This window comes from Ursus americanus, chromosome 9, assembly GCF_024610735.1.
Source record: "Ursus americanus isolate L20-20 chromosome 9, mUrsAme1.1.p, whole genome shotgun sequence".
NCBI classification, from domain to species: domain Eukaryota; kingdom Metazoa; phylum Chordata; class Mammalia; order Carnivora; family Ursidae; genus Ursus; species Ursus americanus.
The window spans coordinates 58,542,937-58,553,225 of NC_142135.1; the positions used below are offsets into that span (position 1 = coordinate 58,542,937).

General features: G+C 48.2%; 1 protein-coding gene across 1 annotated transcript; it reads left to right on the forward strand.

The window, feature by feature from the left end:
- Positions 1 to 7,087: 7,087 nt before the first annotated feature.
- On the forward strand, positions 7,088 to 9,945 carry MSC (musculin). The gene is made up of 2 exons (XM_045810165.2): positions 7,088 to 7,873; positions 8,761 to 9,945. The coding sequence occupies exons 1-2, from the start codon at positions 7,364 to 7,366 to the stop codon at positions 8,845 to 8,847; spliced, it is 597 nt and encodes a 198-aa protein (XP_045666121.2). The 5' UTR covers positions 7,088 to 7,363; the 3' UTR covers positions 8,848 to 9,945.
- The last annotated feature ends 344 nt before the right edge of the window (positions 9,946 to 10,289 follow it).

Below are 10,289 nucleotides of genomic sequence, written 5' to 3' on the forward strand. Positions count from 1 at the left end.
TTCCTCTCATCTGTATGATTACTGTCTTTCTTTCTCTGAATCCTCCTTTTCTTCTCACCTATTAAACCTTTAAGGGCTCCATTCTCTCCTTACTCTGTGATAAAAAGTTTAATCTGAGGATTTGCAAGTCTGTGATCCCCTGAAAGTTTATAAAAATTCTGAATTTTTTTTCAATCAGGAATAAAAGTTACACATGGTCTTTAAAGCTAGATGTCATTTTTATAAGAAGAAATCTTGTTGCTGGGATGTTTATAATAAATGTAATTCTTCAGTTATTTAGAATTAACCCTGGCGTTGTGGCAAGTATAGTATACGAAAAGTAGCAGATACATAAGCTACATTTGAAAACAGGAAATATTCCTTAGAAATCCACTCAGTTAATGGGAAATGTAATTGGGTCTCTGAAAGTGTTGATAACAGGGTAGAGAAATAAACTGAGTTGGTTAAATGAATGGCAAATTATGGGTTGAGTGTGCACCTCCCATTAATTATGGCTGAAAGCTGAACTGTGCTTGTGTTTATGAAGGTTCTCAACCATCACATATTTAGGTAGTGCCCTTCGGAAGCTGTTCGACACTGCGGATGCCCAGATGAGCAAGACAGTCTTTGCCTCCACTGAGTTTACAGTTTAGTCTTTCATTCTCTTTTTAATTCTGCCCTGTCTTCCCTAAAGGAAGTTGCCTGAATGTGGCATTCTAAGAAGGAATGGGGGCAGGGTGATGAAACAAGGCATGCGGGTACCTTACATAGCTCCCTCTCCAACATCTTCAAGGAGTTCTGTTTGAGAATCAGACCTAAAGAAGAATGTAGCAGGGTGGGTTCCCCGCCCCCCCCCGCAAGCTAATTGGCTCATTATCCTTGCTAATTGGGCAGAGCAGCACAAATAAGCCAAAGTGGGGGGAGAATCAAGAAACAGGGGGCCCATTACCTAAAACACCTCCCTGTTCTCTGATCGTCTATGAGAACTCATTTTAGATTTGGAGGTCAGAGGGGCTTGGGGCTTAGGGAAACAAGGTTTGTATGTAAATAAGCCAGCCCCCTCTTTTACAGAAGAGCTGATTAAGGGACTGGTTGACAAAGTGTACAGAATCCCTGCTCTCTGACACCACAAAGTATCTATTACATGAGAACTTCCTTCTGGCGCCAGGAGGCATTTAGTTTTCACTTGGGTGTTCTATAGGGGATGAGGCACGAGGGGTGGGGGTGGGGGGCGGAAGGTGGGAGAGTTACTAAAATGAAACCAACTCTGAGTAGGGGAATGACTCTATTGGGAGAGGAGGTACGAAAAAAATGGGACGCTAGGAGAGAGGATGGGGACAATATATGTGCTGCTGAAGAGAGAACAAGGATGGGGAAAATAACATAGTAACTAACCTTGAACAATGCTCTACAGTTTCCAGGGGTGCCTGAACACTGGGCAGTCTCTGGGAGGTGGGCTGTACACAGAGAAACAACTCCGAGACGGTGAGCAAGCAGCCCAAGGCCACTCAGCTGATGGACGCAGAAATCTTCTAATGTCCACAGCAGAGGGGGGCTCTTTCCAGTACAAGCCACATGGCAGGATGTTATTCTCTCCTAGGCTAACTCCACAATCAACAAGGCTTGGGACCACATACTGGAGACCAGAGCTGTGTGCTACATTTCAAAGGATGTTTTGGTAACGGAATATTTTCACACTTCCAAAGTACTGCTGATAAACACTAAAAGAAAAATCTCCTGGCACAGAAGTTTCTTAGCTTCTGCCCAACAGTTAAAGGCTGTCTCAAGGGATTTTTTTTTTTTTTTTAAACTAGTTCCCCCTTCAGGATGCTCCAAATCAGTGACGCCCAGGGATTCTGCAAACAGGACTCCCCTCCTTTGGAGGACATCAGCACAGAGCTTTTTCTCCGAGAGCTGGTGCGCTTTACTCTGCTAATGGACTAATCAAAGTCATTTGCAGGAGATAAACAGCGTTCCATTGGCGTTAGAGTTTACACTTTGGTGTTGGCTATCTATAATCCACAGGTATTGCTTAAAAAAAAAAAAAAACTTTTCCCAAAGCCACTTACATTTTTACTTGTCAAAGCAATAGATGAGGATTTTTTTCTTCCCTCTTGAATGGCAGAGAAAATCAGGTCTCTGAATCATATCACTTTCCTCTTCCCCTTTTTCATTCTTAACCCAGACTTTTCTAGGCTGAGTGTCCGCAAACCTGATGTGTCCAGGCAGTGGCCTCTTGGGGTTCCAAGAGGCAAAACTCTTGCTGCGACTTTTGGATGAATAAACCAGCAGCGGAGGACTGGTCGTGCGGAGGATAACGGAGAACTTCTGCAGTCCATTCCGGGTGTCCCCACAGGCGCCTGACCACGTAGCTGGTGGCGTCCAAGTGCCAGGAGCTCCTTTCCTTCCGGGGTTGGGAGTGTGGGGACATCCTGGGCAACCGGGCACAGACGCTGCACAGGACCTGGAGCTGAGCCCCTGGCTTCGTGCAGTCGAAGAAAGAAAAGCCAAGGCCTGGCCTGAGGGTGACCTTACTCTGTGCGCCCAACATAACCGGCCTCCAAACAGACCTGCCCCCCCATGTGACCAGCACACCATGTGACCTGCACACCACGTGACTCGTGCATCGTATTACCGGATCCGTCATCTCCTGGTCCTAGGCATCCTGCTCCTAACTACTGCTGCTCCGAAAGGCTAATGAACTAGGCCATGGAGCTCGGGATGATGTCCCCGGGGTGTCCATCCCTCCAGAGGAACCAAGCCTACCGCTTCTCCGGCGCTACGGCTTCCGTTACCATGCGCGGCAGAAATCCAACCGGAAGTGTTTCTCAACGTGTTCTAGGGTTGGGTGGATGAGATGAGGTTGAGTACACGTGGTGAGGTGCAGGGAAGAGGAGAGGGGTCAGGCAGAAGATAACTAGTGTCACGTGCGCACCCCGCATTGCCTTGCTTTTTCCCACGGAGTGGGTTCGGGCAGGAGTTGGTCTCACCAACACCTGCCACGGCCAACAGTAGACACTCAATGTATAGCTGCATAGTTAATCCTTACATTATCCAAAAGAAAAGAATATGAGCTACATATGTAATTCTAAAGTTTTAGTAGCTGCATTGTAAACAGCTGAAATTAATTTTAATAACATTTCTTTTAACCCAGTATATCCCAAATGTTCTCATTATTTGACATAATTTTTAAAAGATACTAATGAGATATTTTACATTCTCTTATTCATATTGTCTCCAATATCTGGTGCATATTATACACGACTCTACATGACTAGCCACATTTCAAGTTCTTGATAGCCTTATGTGGCTAGTGGCTTCCATAGTGGCCAGTTGGAGACTCTGTTTTTCTAGATCAAAGGTATGGGCAATTTCTTCAGCCAATCAGATAGCTCAGACTATCAGGAGACTTTAGGAAGATACTACCAGGAAAGTCACATGGGGAGGGCTCTATCCATTCAAATGCATTCCCACAATAATTTCTTAAGCATTTTCTTAGTAATGTTTTGGCTTGGTGTTCACAGAAGGTTGATGCAATCCCTGCTCTGCCTAAACCCTGACGCCACCCGACCTGCCCTCACCTAGTACTTACAGCAGGTTCGAAGGGGCAGTAGTCATAAATGGCCTGGTTTCTATGGTCTGTAATTATTAACCCACCTCATCCTACCTTTTTAGAAAACCTAAATTTTAGATATTTTTAATATTATAAAATATTTTAAATATTTAAATATTGCATTTTAAGATATTTTAATATATTAAATGCCTTTTCTGTGTTACATCTGAGTGTGCTTTCTCATACACCACAATCTCATTTAATCCTTTCAATAACTCTGATTTTGGAATTTTATCCCAGTTTCCAAATAGGGAAAGTGAGGATTGGAGAAGTGCTGTGACTTTATGGTAAGAGAACTGGGAGAAAGAAAAGGTTTCCAATGCAGGCCTATCCATTTCCCTCAGTGAGGTCTCTTATAAACCTATGGGAAATGTCAGGCGATGGGATTATGTACTTCAAACCCTAGAAGTTTGCAGTTAAAGCAAATGAAACATCCTGGTGCCATCTAAAACCCAGAACAAGTCCTGGGGGACAAAACCTGGGTCAGCTCCCAGCCTGATATTTATTAGCTGTGTAACATTGGGGGAAACAATTCATAGTAATAAAAATAGCCAGCATTTCTTGATCTTCTACGTATGGGGCTCTGGCCCAGGCAATTGCTCATATACTTCCTCTTCCTTGTGAGACAGATAGCTCATTTTATAGATCAGGAATCTGGGCCTCAGAAAAAGTAAATTGCCAAAGGTCATACAGCCAAAAGGCAGGAAGACCAGGATTACAAGACATTATTAAATGTATTAATGTTTATTTTATAATGTAACTTTAAGCATTCCCACTCCACATTGCATATTTAAAAAGCACATCTTAAAGAACTTCAAGACCATTAATGGATGTCATCAACGACTGTATATTCATGCTACAAATCTAAAAGGTTGCAAAGCATGGACAGATAGGAATTGTTTTCAATGTTTTTTAAAAAAATACAAAAATAAAGCCTTTATTATTCATTTGCAATGTATGGTAACTTGCCAAAACAATTAAAACAGCTAAGCTCTCAGAAGAGATAATTATACTTGCACTGTTCAGCTCATGGGGCTGATGCACTGAGAGAGAAGGAAAAGTAAAAGCATGTTCAAAGTGTAAAGAGGTGACAAATATCAGAGATTGCAAACATGTTTAAAGCAAACTGCAGTTATATACTAATATGAAATGTATTTGATGATATACTCTAATCTTTATTGGGAGTCTGCAACTTGAAAAAAAGAGTAAAAGAATGAAACTATCACTAGAAAGACATGGAGGGAAAAGAAAGGTGAAAGAAAAATAAAAGAGAGCTGCCTTTTTTGAAAGAGAACAGAGGGAGGGAGGGAGGGAAGAAGGAAGAGAGATTCAGAGGAAGGAAAAAGAATGGAAAGAAGGAAAAATAGAGCATCAAAAAGAAGGGAACATAAAAACAAAAGGGAAGGAAAAAGCTATGAAAAAAAATAAGCATGAACTGTTGGGGTCAGGCAGTTCCTTCAAGAATAAGAAACTGGCCATGACCCGCTTAGCACTGAGGCTGGGCACAGTTTTTTGTGACTGTTTAGAGAAAATCTAGCACTTTCCCCACCATTAATCTTTTCTAAAGAAAGACTTTGTTCTGCACCTGTATAAACAATCCAGATTTTTAAAACCTATATGCCTGCCTCTAATGTGTAAGACTATGTATTTATACTGATAGAATCAAGTCATCAATAGGTGATGCAGAAAGCTAGTCTGAGATCTCCTTTTTACATCTTTCTGCTCCCCCTTCTCACTTTTTTCTTCCCTCCCTCCCCGGTGCACCCAAAGTCAAGTTCAAGTTCAAGCACTCCTATAAAGAACTCTACATTCTGTCCAATACTCCCTGCATTTTCCCATCCCAGAGAGAACTGAAAATGAGCAACATTTTTACTCAACTGATCCCGAAAGGAGCCCCTCCGCCATCCCTCAACAAAATGACAAAATAGGGAGAAGACCTCTGCAAATGAGGGTGACCGGGATGGGTTGTGTGAAACATCCCCCACGAGGGAGGCCTGGCCTGGGAGGCGAAGGTGGAACGATGCCTGAGTGATGAAGTCAGCCCGGGCCAGCCACCTGTTGCGGCACTTCAGGCACGAAGCGGGGAGCATTTGTTCCGCCGAGGAGCTGGTGGAGGGAAGCCCGCCCCGCGGCTTCTGCCCACTCTGTCCTGGGCTGACTGCACGTTTGTTGCCTTGCACTTTGCTCAGTTTGGAAACCTAGAGCTTTTAGGGAAAGGATGAGTAAACACCTAAGTCGGGTGCGAAGATTCCGTTTCCTCATTGTAAAACAGAGGGATCACACCCCAAACTCATAGTGGTTGATTATTTTGTTGTTTTCTTTTAATCACTCAGTGGGCAGTCATATGGTGCCTAGCCCAGGGACTGGCACATAGCAGGCGCTCAGTAGCTGGCCATTGGTGTGTGCCTCCAAAGTGAAGTACCCATCCAGACCACCTATTGCAAAGATCCTTTGAGTTGAAAATGAGACTGCAGTTTTGTTTTGTTTCCTTTGGGGGGTGGGCAGAGGGTTTATTTTTGGTTGGCACAGGACACCAAGATTCTGGATGCTGTTTTGTCCTTTTTATTTTGGAAGATTGTGCCGAGTTAGCATTCTGCATCCAGGAGTGTGCTCTTCAATACACAATCTAAAATAGTAATCAGTTCCCTAGAGTATAACTTGGAGAATCGGGGCAAGATCCTCTATCTAATGCATTGTGGTATTTAAAAAAATTAAAATCAAACAAAAACAAAATCAAGTGAAATTCTCAAGACAATGAAAAACAGCAAATAGAACAGCTTTTGGTGTGTGGCGGGGGAGGCCTGTAGCGACTGCAGGAATATTGAGGGGCCAGGGATGCTAAACACGGATTTCAAGTCCATATTCTACTTACCAGCCTGGTGATTTGGGGTCCTTTACTTAAGTATCTATCTCTGCGGCTTAGCTTGAAGTTCTGCAAAGTGGAGATAACATTTAAGTCACAGATGTTGTTTGAAAATGGGACGAATCAATGTAGTAAAAGTGTTTTGAAAATCATAAAGCCAAGTTATAGGAAAAGGGGGAAGAGGGAAATGAGAGGTTAACTTGCGGATTGCTCGGTGTTGTTTGCTTGTTTTGCTTTAACGCTTTTGTCGGGCAAGCGTTGGACAGGCAGTCATACATAACGCGTTATGAACTTTGGGAAATAGAGTTCCGCTGAAGATTGGGAGGGAAGCAGAGGTCGCGATCCTGGGGTTTCTAAGTGTCTGGCAATCTCCGCCATCGATAAGACTAGTTGGGGGTAGAAGTAGGGTGGGTACCAACAAGATCCCCCTCCTTCACTCGCCCGACGCACACTTTTCTCTCACCGGCAATCTGAGGTTCCGACGGACCTGGGGCCCCAAATCTCGGTCCAGCAGAGACTTCCCCTTCCCCGCCCCCACCAACAGATCCTGAGGGCAGAAAAACGGTCCCCACCCCTTCCACGCCCCCGCCCCACCTCTTGCCCCCCTTTCCAACCCCCTCTTCTTTGCCCGGGTGGTTTGTTCCGAGGACTACAAATAAATAGTCCTGTCAAAAGGCGCAGCTCGAGGTAGTGCGCGCGGAGCCTGGGCGGGGGCGCCCACTTCTCGGCCGCGCTCTCCCGGTCAGCGGCAGGGCTCGCTCCCGCGGCCCCGCGCTTCCTACCCAGGTCTCCAGTCTTCGTCGAAGTTCTGCCCGGCCCCCGCCTCCGCCAGAAGGAGCGGAAGGCCGAGACCGCTAGGCTGGCCTGGGGCAGGAAGGCGGGCGCGCGTGGGCGTGGGGGACGCAGTGATGTCCACCGGCTCGGTGAGCGACCCCGAGGAGATGGAGCTGCGGGGGCTGCAGCGGGGATACCCGGTCCCCGCCTCCAAGAGGCCGCCCCTCCGCGGCGCCGAGGGCAGCTACATCTCGCCCAGTGACAATTCGTCGGCGGAGGAGGAAGACCCCGATGGCGAGGAAGAGCGGTGTGCGCTGGGCGCGTCCGGCGGCGCGGAAGGCAGCAAGAGGAAGCGGCCGCGAGTGGCTGGGGGCGGCGGCGGCAAGAAGCCCCTCCCGCCCAAGGGCTCCGCCGCCGACTGCAAGCAGTCGCAGCGCAACGCCGCCAACGCCCGCGAGCGCGCCCGGATGCGCGTGCTGAGCAAAGCCTTCTCCAGGCTCAAGACCAGCCTGCCTTGGGTGCCCCCCGACACTAAGCTTTCGAAGCTGGATACGCTCCGGCTGGCTTCCAGTTACATCGCGCACCTGCGGCAGCTGCTGCAGGAGGACCGCTACGAGAACGGCTACGTGCACCCGGTGAACCTGGTAGGCGCACCGCACGCAAGGCCCGGGGCGAGCGGCCGGGAAATGCTCAGGGGGCACCAGGCAGAGTCAGCCCGCGGGGAAGAACCTGAAAGGGGGGTTCTGGAATGGGTGGCGAGGAGTCCAGTTTAATTTCTCCCAACCAGGGTAGGGGCCAAACCACTTTCTCGGAGAAGAACCTTCCACCCTTCGGTGTTTCTTCATTCTGATCAGTGTACCTGGTACTTTGCCCCGTGGCATCCTGCGTCCGGGGTGAATCTGGGTTCCATCTGCATCCACTACCCGGTTGCAGATTGAATGGCAAATCTCTCTCGCCCAATTTTTCCAGCTAAGAGTCTGACAGGTTCGATTTAACAAGCCCTACTTTCTGAAAGGAAGGAGGGAAGGCCGAGCTCTTTTTAAAAGCCTTTGGATTTTTTAAAAAAAGTTCTTGCAGAATATGAGAGGTTTCCCCAAAAGGGATTTGTCTGGAAAGTCCCTGTCTGACCTGCCAACTTTCCCGGCTTGAGAAAGAACCTATTCCAGTTCCTACTCGGAGTGGAGGGCTGAGTGTGTGTGTGTGTGTGTGTGTGTGTGTGTGTGTGTGTGTGTGTGTGTGTGTTGGGGGAAGGGAATTAAACAGACAAAGTCCCAAACTCATGAAGATTTCAACAAATCACCCTGAGGGCAAAGACCAGAAGGAAGCATGGACAGAAGTCTCATTTCTCACGCAATCAAAATCCAGTAAAATTAAAATCCTAATTTAGAGAGAAGACAACCAAATTCCCAGAACACTGATAAAATCTGAGCTACTAAAAGCCAGGGATATTCCAGAGTTCACTTAGGAGAACGGTTTCGGTTTGAGACAGTACTTTCTCCTCCAATATCTGACGCTCTTTTTGATTTTACAGACATGGCCGTTTGTGGTCTCAGGACGACCCGACTCTGACACCAAAGAAGTTTCCGCAGCCAACAGATTATGTGGGACCACCGCTTAGATCGAACTCGCTTGCTGGGATTATTGTTGAAGCGCCTGTGTTGCGGGCCACCGAGAGAGTGAGAACCCCCAGAGAACGGGAGAAAGTTCCATCGGATTCTCCTAAATTCTCCGAGACACCCTCTCCACCCTAACTGTGAACACGACACGTGGCTGGTGTTGGGGGCAGAGCCCGGAGGGTTGGCCGCGTGGCTGTCATCGCAGGACGCCGAGGGCTGCGGCTGCTGAGGATCCCGGCGACGACAATTTGCTTCTCCAGAAAGAGCTTCCTTCTGTCGCTACGGCGCGGAACCAGATCCAGCCTCGGACTTTAGCAGTGTAGACTAACCCAGAGCCAAACCGCTTAGGAGTTAGTTTCCCGACTGAGCCAGATCTCTTGTGTATGACGGCACGGCTGTGCACAACACAGGCATGTTTCGGTTAGGCAACGGTTAGAACGTGCTCTGGATGATCGGCTTTAAAGACACCAGTCTTCACAGGCGACCAACATCGGGACATGTTTTTTAAGTTGCAAAGAGAAGAGAGTGGCATACCTGGGCCAGGTTTGTACCCCACAGGGCAGCAGCCTCCTAGAGGAAGGGGCATGCCATCTCCACGCCGGGAGAGATGGAAGCACGCTTTCACAGACCGCCTGGCCCGGGTTTGCCGGCAGCGCTCTGGGCGGTTCTGCCTCCTGGCTGCAGTCAAGCCCTTCACTCCCCCCAGGCTCCCGCCTCTTGCGAGCCAAGCTTCTGTCTACCCTCCGACCCACCTCCCGGTCTGGACTCCCACCCCCGCACCCCCCACCCAACCAGGCTCGGGTCTTCTTCAGGCCTCCCGCCACTCCTTCCTCCCACGCCTCCTTGCAGCACCCCTCCTCCGGCTCCTGACCATCCCCAGGTGGCCTCCCCGGTCCAAGCTCTGGTCGCCGCCTCCTCCAGCACGGCCTCCCCGCGCCCAAGTTCTTCCCGGAGGAGTCCGCTGGGTGGTCCGCTGAGGCGGTTGGGTACCTAGTGACCCCACTCAGGGGAGATGCGCCGCTGTCTCGAGGCTGCACTACCACAGTAACTAGCAAATGTAAATAAATTTATTTTTGTATGAATAATAAAACGCATTGTAAAACCTGAGCGGCCCTGGGCGCTGTCAGAATGTGGTCTTTGTTGCCCTTTGCGTAGTTTGGTAGGGAAGTTCATTTGAAGGCGCCTTCTTGGCCCTGGACTGGGATTGGTTTTTTTCTCAGCAGAATGGTGCTGACCCCATTTGGATCACTGCATTTCCAAATGTAACTCTCATTACTTTCTATTATTCTGATTCTCCTGGAGGTCAGGGTTACTGGGAGGCAAGAACCCGAGGCATAGTGCGCCTGAAGAGAATTTTTCAGGGCCAGGTTGAAAGGTATATGCTCTGCAAAATAATGCAGGTGCGGGTCTTACATTTACACACACACACACACACACACACACA